Source organism: Elaeis guineensis, chromosome 2, assembly GCF_000442705.2.
Source record: "Elaeis guineensis isolate ETL-2024a chromosome 2, EG11, whole genome shotgun sequence".
NCBI classification, from domain to species: Eukaryota; Viridiplantae; Streptophyta; class Magnoliopsida; order Arecales; family Arecaceae; genus Elaeis; species Elaeis guineensis.
The window spans coordinates 125,844,465-125,859,082 of NC_025994.2; the positions used below are offsets into that span (position 1 = coordinate 125,844,465).

A 14,618-nucleotide genomic window follows, 5' to 3' on the forward strand; every position below is an offset into this window, starting at 1 on the left:
TTTTATATATTAAAAAATAGCTTCAAAATATGTTACTCAATTCTTTTATATTATTATTTTTTGGGATAAATTTTATAAAAATTATCTATATTTTTCATATCTCTTTTATTATACGAATATTATTATTTATAATTATAATATATTATCCAGTATATCATGTTATATATTTTATTGTATTATATTATACATCTAAAATATAATACAATATTATAAAATTATATTATATTATAACAATCATATGTTATATTATGATAATAACAATTGATAGTAATGAGAACTAAATGTTGTAGCAAGAAAAAATTGATTCATAGAAAGAATAGTGACAGAAATTGAAAGAGAAATATTGTTTGATTTGCCAATCTCGAAAAAATATATATAAAGCTCCATCATATGAAAAATGAAAAATTCATGAAAGACTGTAATAATATATTTATATGACTTTATTGAAATTATTTTTTTAATTAGAAAACCTAAAGATCATTATTGAGATTTTGGACCATGTGGACACATATTTCAAAAAATGATTCTTACATGTTTGTTATCAAACTTTACAATATCAAATTGCTAAAAAAAATATATTATTTTTATATTTGTATAGATCTCTATGATTATATTATTGTCTATAATAATTAAAATTATATTATTATCTAACATATATAATACAATACATCATATTATATATAATCTAAGATGTAAATTATAGCATAGTATTATAATATATTATTTAATATTATAGTACATACTCCATTATGTTATTATATGATTAGAGATATTTTAAAATTTAAAAAAAATATATTTTTTATAGAAAATAATTTATCTATCTAGAATATTTCTTATATTTTATAGATAAATATGATCTTCATTTAAAGAATAGACATAAATTGATTAACAAAAAATAAATCGACTTTCTCATAATATTTATCCATCAAAAAATAATACCTTAAGTGATGCTTTACTGCTAAGTACTCCGTCGATATAGTTGACGAAGCCTCTTCCATTTATCCTCCAATTCAAAATAGTATGAATGATGGTTTTTTATTAAGTGGACAGTGATTTTAAAACTAATGCCATTATTTTTTCCATCATGAATCATTATGATGACGCTATTATATAATAGTCAGTATAAAAGAATCATTGACATGGGTCTATTGTGATTTATAGGAATTTCTTTTTCGGAGGCACGAGAATTCCAGCGAGCCTATTATTATGGAATGGTACCTTTACTGAAACATTGGGTCTCAGTGCCTGGGTACAACCAGGACCATCTCACTCAAGGCCATATCAGAGAACTTTTGGATGAGTGATTTCCTAGGACCCAAACATGATACGTGATACGGAAGAGATTATAGAATTTTACAGGAAAGGTGTGATACATGATGAGGCTATGGTTTAAATTTTAATCAGAATCCCCTCTGAAAACATGGCAATGGAGATTGCTTGGGCTTCAAAGCTTTTTTTTTTTTTTTTTTTCAAACCCTAAATTAGGTAGAACCAGACGTAATTAGGATGGTTATGTTTATTGCTTTCCAGGCTTCAAAATCACATAAACATCAAGGGCCTGCTTGTTGGTTCGAAATCCATTAGGTACCAGCATAACACATGATAAGACGAGAGGAGAACAGAGGGATCGCACCATGCAAGCGCAAGCATACCATTCAGCTCGCAACGAGCTAGAAACCGAACTCGTAGCTGGTCGAGGTAGACCGTCGTCCAAATTACTCGCCCTTCTCTGTGATGATGAACTCTAGGTACCTAACCGGTCACTTGGTTTCCACCGTGTCGTACATGGATTGTTCTAGATAAAATACGGTGGATAACTTCCGTCTAACGGGTACTAGCTGGTTAAATGCAACTTCCCAGTTGATGCATACCAAGTGAAGTCATTGTGCTGCTTGTGCATAAAATTTCACTTTAGTGTTACCGAAATAAGATAGCAATTCTAAAGGCCCGGCGGCTATTCCTGCATCCCTTTCATTCAAAAAAAAAAGCACGCACTTGTTGTTCGATTGACCGCCATCTATTCAAAAGTCGTCATAATTCCCTTTTTCCTAATCAGTAAAACCTACATTATTTTAAAAAAAAAATATTACCGAAAAAAGGAGCAAATAATAATCAATTAAATCTGGTTATGCAACACAAAACACGAAGAATAAACATTCTATCTGTCCCAGTATCTAAAGATAAGGCACTGCGTACCTATGCAGAGGAACATGGGAGAGGGAGACTGCGAGCACAACAGCCGCAGCACGGACCTCATGAAAGAGGCCAAGGCCTGGGCTTTTGCTTTTTGTGAACCCAGGTCTGTCTCGAGATCAGGCCCTGTCCAGTTTTTTTTTGTCCTGTGATGGGAGGCCCATCAACCATCTAGTAAGCAGGATAGTCGAGCCCAATGACATCCCCACCGTTCACAAACAGACAGCCCTTGAAAAATCCAAATATCATCGCTTTTACCAGTATCAAGAACATTCAAAGCACGTGCTGTAGATCTTTCTGGAATCGCCCACATCACAAATCCACCGAGAAGTTATACCAAGGCAGACCTGCCCCACGTTTGGTAATTTCTCTCTGTGGCCCACCGCAAGATTTCGGAATAACCAGCACATCATAAGCGCAAGACATCGAACAAACGGCCAGAATTGGAATGAATTGACTTCATTGACGCGGGTTGGTCAGGTTCCTAGTGCCTCCCGGTCCTCCGAATAGAAGATTCTAGAAAAGGCCCCCCTCCCCGACGATTTAAGTACCGCTTCCCTTCCATCCCTCCCACCAACGAGGAGCGCTGCACGTAGCTTTGATCGGAGTTCTGCGACTCTCGACAGGTACGTCGCAAGACCATTCTTCTTTTCTCCCCCCTCATTTTGCCAGATCTTCTACTCCTAAACCCTAATGATCGGTGACTTGTATCGATCTCGGCAGCCAAAAAACCCTGCACACTTGCTCGTTTTTTCCTTGCTTCATATTCGAGTTTTCACTCCTAATGAAATCCTATTCCAGGAATAAAATTTGGGTATCCAAACACTACCATAAGGAATTTATTTTACCAGCTATTCTTAGATCACGCGTTTGGCAAAAAGATCGATCTTTTAACGGTATATTAATGTCGTCTTATATCGTTTTTCTTTTATCCATCCTGATTTGATCTTAACTCTTTCTTTACTCCTTTTTTGGTTCTTTTTAAATTAAGATCATCTCGTTGCTCTGTTGGATATAAATTAATTCATCGAAGGGGAGATAAAGAAAGGAAGATGAGCGTTGTTGGCTTTGATTTTGGCAACGAGAGCTGCATTGTTGCCGTTGCCCGGCAACGAGGCATTGATGTTGTCCTCAATGACGAATCCAAGCGTGAAACCCCTGCCGTTGTGTGCTTTGGCGAGAAGCAGCGGTTTATTGGAACCGCTGGGGCCGCCTCATCAACGATGAACCCCAAGAATTCCGTCTCTCAAGTGAAGCGCCTCATCGGCCGTAAGTTCTCCGACCCCGAGCTCCAGCGAGACCTCCAAAGCCTCCCCTTTTTGGTGACGGAAGGGCCCGATGGGTACCCGCTGATCCACGCAAGTTATCTGGGAGAGAAGAAAACCTTTATGCCGACCCAGGTCCTAGGAATGATTCTTTCAAATCTGAAAGGGATGGCTGAGAAGAATCTCAATAATGCAGTCGTGGATTGTTGTATCGGAATCCCGGCCTATTTCACCGATCTCCAGAGAAGGGCTGTTATGGATGCTGCCGCCATAGCCGGGCTGCAGCCTCTTCGTTTGTTCCATGAGACCACAGCAACAGCTCTGGCTTACGGTATCTACAAGTCGGACTTGCCCGAGAACGATCAGATGAATGTGGCCTTTGTTGATGTGGGTCATGCGAGCATGCAGGTCTGCATTGCTGGGTTCAAGAAGGGGCAGCTGAAGATTTTGTCTCATGCCTATGATCGGTCCCTTGGAGGGAGGGATTTTGATGATGTTCTATTCAGATATTTTGCAGCAAAGTTCAAGGAGGAGTACAAGATCGATGTGTTCCAGAATGCACGTGCCTGCATTCGACTCCGGGCAGCATGCGAGAAGCTGAAGAAGGTCCTGAGTGCGAACCCCGAGGCACCTCTGACTATCGAGTGCTTGATGGACGAGAAGGATGTCAGGGGGTTCATTAAGAGGGAAGAGTTTGAGCAGATCAGTGTTCCAATATTAGAGCGTGTGAAGGGGCCATTGGAGAAGGCACTGGCAGATGCCAATCTGACCGTGGAGAATATTCACTCTGTTGAGGTTGTAGGGTCAGGTTCTCGTGTTCCTGCGATAATTAGGATACTGACAGAGTTCTTTGGCAAGGAGCCTAGGCGGACCATGAATGCGAGCGAATGTGTTGCCCGTGGCTGTGCTCTTCAATGTGCCATTCTTAGCCCGACATTCAGAGTGCGAGAGTTCCAGGTAGTACTTCTCCTCAATGCTTCATCTCAGTCAGTTTTGTCATGTTTTCTTTTAGTTTACAGTTGGAACTGCTGCGCTGCTGTTATATATGACAATTTTTTAAGTTGTTTAGCTTATTTGGATGACTACATCTCTTGAAAATGCAAATAATTTATTATATGGTTGTCTTGAACTATTTTCTATCTCGATCTATGGGTCCGCCGGATCTATCATGACTTTTCAAGCTATGATCTTTGAAGGTCCACGAGAGTTTCCCCTTTCCAATTGCTTTGTCCTGGAAGGGCTCTGCTCCTGAGACACAGAATGGGGCAACAGAAAATCTGCAGAGTTCAATTGTATTTCCCAAAGGAAATGCAATTCCTAGTGTCAAAGCTTTGACATTCTACAGATCTAGTACGTTTCCAGTTGATGTTCATTATGCTGATGTTGGTGATTTGCAAGTGCCAGCAAAGATAAGCACCTACACGGTAAGTATGGTATTGCTACTGTTATTATGGAAATCAGTTCTATTAATCATTTAAAACTTGAACTTTGGTCTTTGACTTACCTTTTCTATCCATGTAATCTTGGAATCTGTTGGTTAGATTGGTCCTTTCCAATCAACCACGGGTGCAAGGGCTAAGTTGAAAGTGAAGGTTCGCCTGAATCTCCACGGGATCATTTCTGTTGAATCAGCAACTGTAAGTTTGGATGGTGCTGTTGGTCATACACAAGGTTGTTTGGTGCATATTTACTGGACATTGTCTGACTAAATTTATTTCATGTCTCTAGATGTTAGAAGACGAAGAGGTTGAAGTTCCGGTATCAGCTGCAAAGGAGCCACCAAAGGAATCTACTAAGATGGATACAGATGAAGCAACAAATAACTCTGTGACTGAAAATGGTGCAAACATGCAGGATGCTAAAAGTACAACAGAGGTATCTGATGCTGGAGTTGAAAATGGTGCATCAGTGTCTGGAGAAAAGTGTGTGCAGATGGAAACAGATGCTAAGGTTTGCAACTAGTCAACCATAGATAGTGGATAGTGGTCCTTCTTCTGTCTTGATATTCATCATCCACCATAGAAATTCTTTATTATGCTCCAGTCAATTGAATCCATGTTTTTGTGTGTTTGTTTGTTTTTTTGTTTCTGGAAGCTTCGTAAGGTTCACTCTCATGTCACAGAGATTACTAACTTATTTTGTGTCCATCCTCTCTCTATCCTTAAAGATAGATGTACATGTGATGCTGACAGCATCCATGTCATCACATGGGTTTGTCACTTACATGAAATGTCAGTTTCTTCTGCCTAGTCGTGTTTCCTGAGATTGATTTGTGCGTTTCTGCATGTCATATGTAGCAATAGGCTAGTTATAAAGGCGTCTAACTAGAAATGTTGTTTTATTGCATGGTTCTTTGTCTTGGTGCCAGATCCCATGCTGCTACCATACTAATAGTGTCAGCACTCTAGTTGCAGGGGTGGGTTCAGTACGGGTATGGTACATTACACCTGGTATGGGGCGGTATGCACCAACACGGTGAACCTTGTGCAATTGTTTTATGAGTTGTTATTACCTTATCTATCTATATGGAAATGGGATCAGCATGTGTCCCTCCATCATTTCTGGTTATCTTACATTCTTAATCATGACTTGTTTTGATCTTGGACCACCAAGCGAAACGTCTTCTTTGGTTTATCACTTCATCGTATTTTATTTATCTTATTTTTACTTTTGATGAGAATCACATTATTTTGGTTATTATAGCTCTTGCATGTCATTGATCCGATTCAGGATCATCATTTGCAGTTACTTTGCTTGATTTTTAATAATATTATCTTGTAGTGAAATGTTGCTTAATTTTTTCACACTATTCCAGAATTTTCTTGTGTTTTTAAAAGAGGAAATGCAGCCTTGCTGATTTCTGAAGATTCACATATATTATTCTGTTCCCTCTCTCTTCATTTTTTTTTTTTTTTGGTGAAATGTTTTTTGGGGTTTTATTTCATTTGCCTGCTGTGGTGATAAAGGAAGATGCTAGGTTATTTCTGCTGACAAAACTTGATTTGCATTGTTATCTTTTGTTGGCATGATAAGCTAGTTGTTGATACCTACAGTTCTCAACTTAAATCTGACACCTCCCATTTGATGGGGTTATCAGTGGACTAATTGTTTAATAATATCTAGACATGCTTACCCTTTTTTATGGTAGTGCCTAGAAAGCTAGGAGTTAATTTATATGGAGGTTGTTCCAAGGAGGGAGGTTGATGGGGTTTCAAAATGGGTGATATTGAAGTGGAAGTGCTCTTGAAAGAAGGGACGCAAGAGGGAAACTTATATAAAGGGGATTGAAATGGATGGATGTGGTAAGGAGAACCATGTTCAAAGACACCAATGGTGTGCTTCAGCATCTGTACTCTTTCCTTTTCTGTAGTGCCAGGGCTGGAGAACTAAGTTTGAGAAGAGGAAATTCGGAGCAATTATTGTTATCTTGTGCATTTAGGATTTTGAGATGGATGATCATCACTCTATTTAATGATTTGGCATGTAATGAAAGATGGTGTCATGAGAGATTATATATATATATATATATATATAACGATAATTGTTGTTTAGGATGCTAACACTCTCTTGATTGCACTGCACCTGTACATGGAAGATGGGGAAATCAGACCAGTCAGAATTTTTTGTTTCTTTATCTTGTTTTCCTTCTTTTCTTCCCCCCTTTTTTTGTTTTTAGGGTTTGTTTGAGGGGGGGGGGGGGTTTGGTTGGAGCAAATCTATCAAGTTGTTGGTATGCGAAACTGGTTTCTGACATTTTTGCAAATGAAACCTCTGAAAAGTAGATGTCTAGTTGACAGTTCTTACAAGAGTATTAACACAACAACACAAAGATCTTTGAAGTGAGTTGGTCTTGAGGAATCATTTCACTATCTGAATTAGTTCCGCGCTATATTTTCTCTAAAGAGAAAATCAGTTATGATGAAAATAACCAGCAGCCTTCCTTTCTTTCTGTTAATGAAGGCTTTCTGGCTACACCTAATGCAAGGCTGCTCATATTTTCTTAGCTTATTGCCTTGGTAGGGGAATGGCAACGTGCTTGTGTATCTTCTTCTGTAATCTTTATTCCTCTCTTTTGGGAGGACCCTTGGAATAGTAGGATAGAGCTATTGTCTTTCTGCACCGGAGAAGTGAGAAATAGTTGACTATCATCACTATTCCAACCTTTTTGAAGTTCCGTTGTGAGATAGTATAGTCCTTTTTGAAACTTTACATGATAAGCAAGAGAAATTAGGTGGTCATCTGGCTACAATAAGCTATCAAATACAATGATAGCTTGTCAACTGGGTAAAACAATTCTGAAATGCAATGTTGAATGGTTAATGCTGATTACTTATTATTTGATGTGGTCTAATATTTAAAGACATGAAGACAAACTTCTATTCAAATGTGAACACTGATTAAAATGAGATCGTCGTGCTAAGAATTAAGGCTGATTGTTGTCAGGATTGTATTTCTATTATTAAGATTGATGTCTATAAGAAATGTATCATCCAGCAGATAAGGCTACCATTTTGAATCCTTCTGCACATTTGTCCTGTAACATAATATACGTTGAGGAAGCAGGATAGGCAGGTTGATGTCTGTTTAAAATTATAATATCTGTGTGATATGTAGGGCTTTTTATGTTCTTTAGCCTGTTGTTTATTTACAAAAATGAAGGTAACTTGAATATATATATTTTTTGGATGTTGATAGTTGTGGTCCTTAAGGCACTCGTTTTGCTTGGTACCAAGCATGCCCCAATTTAATTTTGACATGGTTCCGAGATTCCTGGCTGAAGTATGTTTGGTTCTTTCCCTTTTTTTTTTTCCTCTCAGATGTAGCATGCTGCTCTCATATGCTTCAGCAGTATTTTTAATTTTGTAATTATCCATACAAGTACTCCTAATTTTATGATACAGGATATGCTAAACTTGAATGCAGAATAGATGTCATAACTGTTGATGTTACACTGATAAAAAGTATAAATAATTGTAATTCATTTTTGTCCTTTATGTACATGGTTATATAAAACCTGCTCAGTCAGCTTTTTGAAAAGTTATCTATTACTCACTCTGCAGGTTGAGCCTTCAAAGAAGAAGGTAAAGAAAACTGATGTTCAAGTTGCAGAATTGGTCTATGGAGGGTTGGCTGCTGATGATCTTCAGAAAGCAGTTGAAAAAGAGTTGGAGATGGCTTTGCAAGACAGGGTAATGGAAGAAACTAAGGACAAGAAGAATGCTGTGGAAGCTTATGTTTATGACATGAGAAACAAGGTTAGAATCGCGGTCCTCAAAAATTTTGCTTCTTGAACCATACCATTTTAACCCAGTCGATCTGATATCATTAATACGTTCTACATTTAGCTTCACGATAAATATCAAGATTTTGTAACTGAGTCAGAGAGAGAACAGTTCACTGCAAAGCTTCAGGAGGTTGAGGATTGGCTGTATGAAGATGGTGAGGATGAAACAAAGGGTGTTTATGTTGCCAAGCTTGAGGAGCTCAGAAAGGTACTTGTTTTGCATTAGTGTGTGTATGCTGTCTTTGATTTGAAATGCCAGACATGTTGATGATCTTCATTATTGTAGCGAGGTGATCCTATTGAGGAGCATTACAGGGAGAGCATAGAAAGAGGGCCAGCGGTTGATCAACTTGTCTATTGCATCAATTGTTTCAGGGAGGCAGCCCTATCCAGAGATCCTAAATTTGATCACATTGACATTGCAGAGAAGCAGAAGGTATGATGTCATATCTAAACTGGGTTCCATAATGTCAAACAAATTGAGATATCTGTCACTTAAACCCTTTATAGAGCTCAACCATCAGCATGAATAATCCTATAAAAGGATTGGAAGGAGCAAAATTGTAGTTGTGACGCACAGAACTTGGGTAGTAACTTAGCTTCCTTGTGAATGAGCGTGTCTGGTTGTCAAGGAAACAGAGAAAACTGCTTGTTAGGACCTGTTGCCGGCTAAGCAGCCACACCTAGCTCATTATATATGTTTTGAGTGTATACATTACATGCATACTGAAATGCTTAACTTAGACGGTGCTGTTGGAGATTACATAAAAGTTATACTGTGAGTTGCTGATGAGGGACGGTTAAACACAGCCATATGTTATATTGTTACATGAATGATAAAGCAGATTTAGGCTGATAGTCTTTCCTTTTGTAGGTTATCAATGAATGTGGTGAAGCAGAAGCATGGTTGATGGATAAAAAGCACCAGCAGGATGCTTTGCCCAAACATGCTACTCCAGTTCTCCATGCAGCTGATGTGAAAAGGAAGGCCGAGGCACTTGACAGGTATGAAGTTGGTCAATATTTAATGCACATATAAATGACTTACAGGAACGATGGTCTTCTATTTTCTTGCCTTGTATATTTATCAATTTACCATCTCTTAAATCTACGGGGAGGCTAAATGTGGAATTCTTGGAGATGCCATAACAATGGCTATGTAGTTTGTTTGCTATAAAACACGTAACCATGCTTGTGGACAATGATGGAATGTTTATTCAAATCTTTGTTGATAATTACTTCCCAGATGACAGTCCATATATCACTTCCAGAACATTGGAAGCGTTGAACAACAAATAGAAGCATCGAACAACAAATAGAGGCAGAAAGCATTATCATAAACAAAAAGGGAAAAAATGAAATCAGATTTATCCCCCCTGACTTGGGATACCTTTCATTCTTGATCCAATAAAATCTCCCTCCTACTGTGGAGGTTATTTGAGATAAAAATGCAAACACAGACAATTAAAAAACAAGGAAATCAGAGGTGTCATAGGATTATGCTTTCATAAGTTTGCTTGTTGTCTGGGACAAAGCGAGTAACAGAAGATTTGCTTGCGCAGGTTTTGCAGGCCTGTCATGACAAAACCAAGGCCGACGCCAACTAAGCCACAGACACCACCTCCAGCTGACACACCAGCACGCCACCCACAACCTCATGGGGCTGATGGAACCGGAGACCATGTGGCAGATGGTGGCGTTCCAGAACCAGAGGCTTCTCCTGAACCAATGCAAACGGACAAGTCAGAGGGTGTCCCACATTCTGTAGCACAAGAAGCGTAAGATAACTGTCTTCGTTTTTCCAGACCATTGTTGCTCTGCCTGTTCTGTAATTTTATTATTCAGTGCAATAGGCTAAATGGGGGCAGAGTCATGCCCTATGGGTGATACGAATTTGAAATTCCCATCACGGTCAAACCAAGTGACGTTCGTTAGTTGTACCCGTGGTTTCCTAAAGTCCACCTTTTGATCTGGGGTTGTGGGGAAAATGATATTTATTCTAGGATTTTGCTTCAAGCGATCCTTCGCAATGTGCATTCATCATTTCATAAGAGTTGAGTCGTCACAATTGAGCTTTTTACAAGGCTTTTGCTGTGGTCATCAGTTTATTGATCATTTCATGGGAGTCGTGTAATCTGAATTGAGCTTTGCATGTTTGTTCCACTGTAACTTTTTACAAGGCTTATGTTGCATCGTCTAATCTTTTATCCCAGTAACATGTCAATTTCTAGTTGCATGTTTGATCGTTTATTCTACTCTTCATATTCTGAAGAGGTTGCCACATCAGCGCTTCAGTAATCTGCTGGGCGTTGACGATCTTGTTAACAGATGACTACATTTGCTAAAGTTGTTGAGTTACACATTGTAAATTTTAGTTCTCCTGAACCTAAGAAGCTAGGCTTCAGTCATAGATGCCTAGATTCCTAAAAGCTAATCGTTGATTAACCAGAAAATTTTCATGCATAACATGTCCAGAGCGTAGTTCTACAGGCATTTTGTCATTTTTCTTTTACTTGACAAGTGAATTTTTTTGAGTACTGAAGAGGTCAGGGGGTCTGAGTTTTCGGATGATCTCACCAGTCACCATGAGATGGAGAGGGCTTGAATGGGATGGCCATATATTTACAATTAATTAAAGGAATGCAAGTTAAGATCTGTTTTGGCTCCAAGTCGCAACGTCAAAATAGTGTAGTAGGTAACGAGTAAATCAGACACAATGTTTCCTTAACCTCGGCACTGACTATAGCTGATTAAAGCAGGACGTTTGATTGGCTTTTGTCGATGATGGTTTTGGGTATTCTTGGACGCTGGTCTGCAACTAGATCTTAGTGTTCTGATGGAAAGGATGCCTCATTATAGGAATATTTTAGTGTTTTATGTATAGGCAGCTAGCTTGATATAATAGACCGCTTATTATCTAGCGCTCGAGGGTTACGATTGTGTTGGGCCTTTTGCATCTGTTTTGTCCCTTATGAGTTGGGTAGGGTCCAATCATGTGCCTTTTATGTTTGTTAGCCGTCTATTTATTAAAAAAAAAAAAGAAGAGAAAAAGGCGTGTTATATATATATATATATATATATATATATATATATATATATATATATATATATATATATATATATATATATATATATATATATATATATATATATATATATATATTTATTTATATTTATATTTATATTTATTTATTTATTTATTTATTTATTTATTTTTCAATAAGAAGTTTTGCAGGTGATTACTCAGCGGTTTGTAATTTTGTATCACATTTTCGCTCATCTAAGTCCTGCGTTGTTCCGTCGTCAAGTAGTACCACGTTGGATGCAGTTTTTTTTTTTGTTTTTTTGAAAGGAGTACCATGTTGGATACAGTTTCATTGCCCTATGCAGCCATCAATGCCACCTTTAGGTTACCTTTGGTACATTGCTGGGTTACGTTTGATACATCATCGAATAATTTTATAAATTATTTTTAAAATAAATTATTATTATTAAGTTATCAGTAATCAATATTATTATATTTGATACATATAAATAAAGTTATAAAAAAATTATTAAAAATTTTGATTAATATGTTTGATATGATAATCAGATTATTGATATTATAAAATTAAATTTTTAAAATATTTCTAATAATTTTGTTCGGATGCTTTTTCTTTTTTCTGACAAGAAATGACGAAAGTGGTGTAAGTGTGATGGTAGTATAGAAAAGTGATAGATCGAGGGGTTTGGAGAATCGCAGGCATTGAGAGGGTGGGGAGGGGGATAGGTGCGTGTGAAGCCATGATTGAGAGTGGTGGGGACGGATGTGGAGGAGCCAGGGGGATGGTGAGGGACAAAGGCGAAAGAGTTGCGGGGGGGGGGGGCGCACGCGAAGAGGAGTAGGAGGAAGAGGGGATGATCGGACAATAGATTTGTATGAATTTTTTAAAAAATAATTTTAATTAAAATTTTTATTATAATATTATTAAAAAAATAGTAATCTGGATAGTCGTGTTTTTAATTCAGATTGTCTCAATTTGTATTACCATCGAAAAGCATATCAAACGTAGTTACCCAAAGCAACCTTACTGTAATCTCAATCGTCCATTTTACAGTTAGAGCTAATCATGGATTCCCCCCGTCGCTAGGTTTGGATGCCAAAATTTTCACGTTTGGCTAAAAATTCTAGCCAATATTGTCCCTCGGAACATCCGGCGCGTGACACATCTCTATGTTGTCCGTTGGAACATCACGCATAACGTGACTGTTACCGCATATTTAAAGCCACCCTGTCTGATTCTGCAAGGCACATGGGCAGTAAGCGGAATGCCGGGTCATCCAGTGCCTATAAAAACATGGGGTCTTTTATCATACTAATACAAATTAAAATTTTTTTATCAATTTAATATAAATTTTAACTTTTTTATTAAAATAATATAAAATCTATAAAATATTATTTTAAATAATATTTTAAAAAAAAATATCATTTAAAATAATATTTCTTTGATCCGACTCACCGTCAGTATGAAATATTGTCACAAAAAAAAAATTAAAAAATATCATTGAAAATAACATTTCTAGAAATGTCATTTTGAATAGCATTTTTAGAAACGTCATTTAATATTTTTATCATAAAAATATCATCAAAAATAATATTTTTAAAAACAACATTTAAAATAATATTTAATATATATATATATATATATATATATATATATATATATATATATATATATATATATATATTGTTGGGTATAAAATACCCCCTCAGCCGAAGTTCGTGACAGGAGTGGCCCTCCGGAGATTCTTCCAACTCCCGATCTTCGGCGACATCTTTCCGAACCCCTCCGACGGTCGAACCTCCACAACATTCTCAAGTTCTGCCAGCGGATAAACCCCAACCAGCGTCGACCGAATTCTTCACGACGGACGGCTCCACCCAAATTTCTACCCGCTAGACTTCATCCGGATTCCTACGGGAGCCGGACTTCGTCCCCGACTTCAACTGCAGGAAGACTTCATCCGGACTCCTACGGGAGCCGGACTTCGTCCCCGATTTCAACTACAGGTAGACTTCATCCGGACTCCTACAGGAGCCAGGCTTCGTCCCCGACTTCAACTGCAGGTAGACTTCATCCGGACTCCTACGGGAGTCAGACTTTGTCCCCGACTTCAACTGCAGGAAGACTTCATCCGGACTCCTACGGGAGCCGAACTTCGTCCCCGACTTCAACTGCAGGTAGACTTCATCCGGACTCCTACGGAAGCCGAACTTCGTCCCCGACTTCAACCGCAGGTAGACTTCATCCGGACTCCTACGGGAGCCGAACTTCGTCCCCGACTTCAACCGCAGGAAGACTTCATCCGGACTCCTACGGGAGCCGGACTTCGTCCCCGACTTCAACTGCAGGAAGACTTCATCCGGACTCCTACGGGAGCCGGACTTCGTCCCCGACTTCAACTGCAGGAAGACTTCATCCGGACTCCTACGGGAGCCGGACTTCGTCCTCGACTTCAACTGCAGGTAGACTTCATCCGGACTCCTACGGGAGCCAGGCTTCGTCCTCGACTTCAACTGCAGGTAGACTTCATCCGGGCTCCTACGGGAGCCGGGCTTTATCCCCGACTTCAACTGCAGGAAGATTTCATCCAGACTCCTACGGGAGCCGGACTTCGTCTCCGACTTCAACTGCAGGTAGACTTCATCCGGACTCCTACGGGAGCCGGACTTCGTCCCCGACTTCAACTGCAGGTAGACTTCATCCGGACTCCTACGGGAGCCGGACTTCGTCCCCGACTTCAACTGCAGGTAGACTTCATCCGGACTCCTACGGGAGCCGAACTTCGTCCCCGACTTCAACTGCAGGCAGACTTCATCTGGACTCCTACGGGAG

The 14,618-nt window shown here is 38.7% G+C and overlaps 1 protein-coding gene across 2 annotated transcripts; it reads left to right on the forward strand.

Annotated features, from left to right (window-relative positions):
* Positions 1 to 2,662: 2,662 nt before the first annotated feature.
* Positions 2,663 to 10,793, forward strand: LOC105045377 (heat shock 70 kDa protein 14). Of its 2 annotated transcripts, XM_010934673.4 has the most exons (11): positions 2,710 to 2,819; positions 2,995 to 3,089; positions 3,185 to 4,415; positions 4,655 to 4,882; positions 5,000 to 5,095; positions 5,187 to 5,408; positions 8,519 to 8,713; positions 8,804 to 8,950; positions 9,029 to 9,178; positions 9,617 to 9,747; positions 10,305 to 10,793. In XM_010934673.4, the coding sequence occupies exons 3-11, from the start codon at positions 3,246 to 3,248 to the stop codon at positions 10,522 to 10,524; spliced, it is 2,559 nt and encodes an 852-aa protein (XP_010932975.1). In that variant the 5' UTR covers positions 2,710 to 2,819; positions 2,995 to 3,089; positions 3,185 to 3,245; the 3' UTR covers positions 10,525 to 10,793. The 2 variants fall into 2 exon arrangements, with proteins under 2 accessions (XP_010925584.1, XP_010932975.1); XM_010927282.4 differs by lacking the exon at positions 2,995 to 3,089 and having other exon boundaries at positions 2,663 to 2,819.
* The last annotated feature ends 3,825 nt before the right edge of the window (positions 10,794 to 14,618 follow it).

Excerpts from the sequence above, each read along its gene's own strand:
- LOC105045377 (XM_010927282.4), top strand. The coding sequence starts at position 3,246 with ATGAGCGTTGTTGGCTTTGATTTTGGCAACGAGAGCTGCATTGTTGCC. Across the intron at positions 8,714-8,803 it reads TTTATGACATGAGAAACAAG|CTTCACGATAAATATCAAGA; the intron begins GTTAGAATCGCG and ends TTCTACATTTAG. Across the intron at positions 9,179-9,616 it reads ACATTGCAGAGAAGCAGAAG|GTTATCAATGAATGTGGTGA; the intron begins GTATGATGTCAT and ends TTCCTTTTGTAG.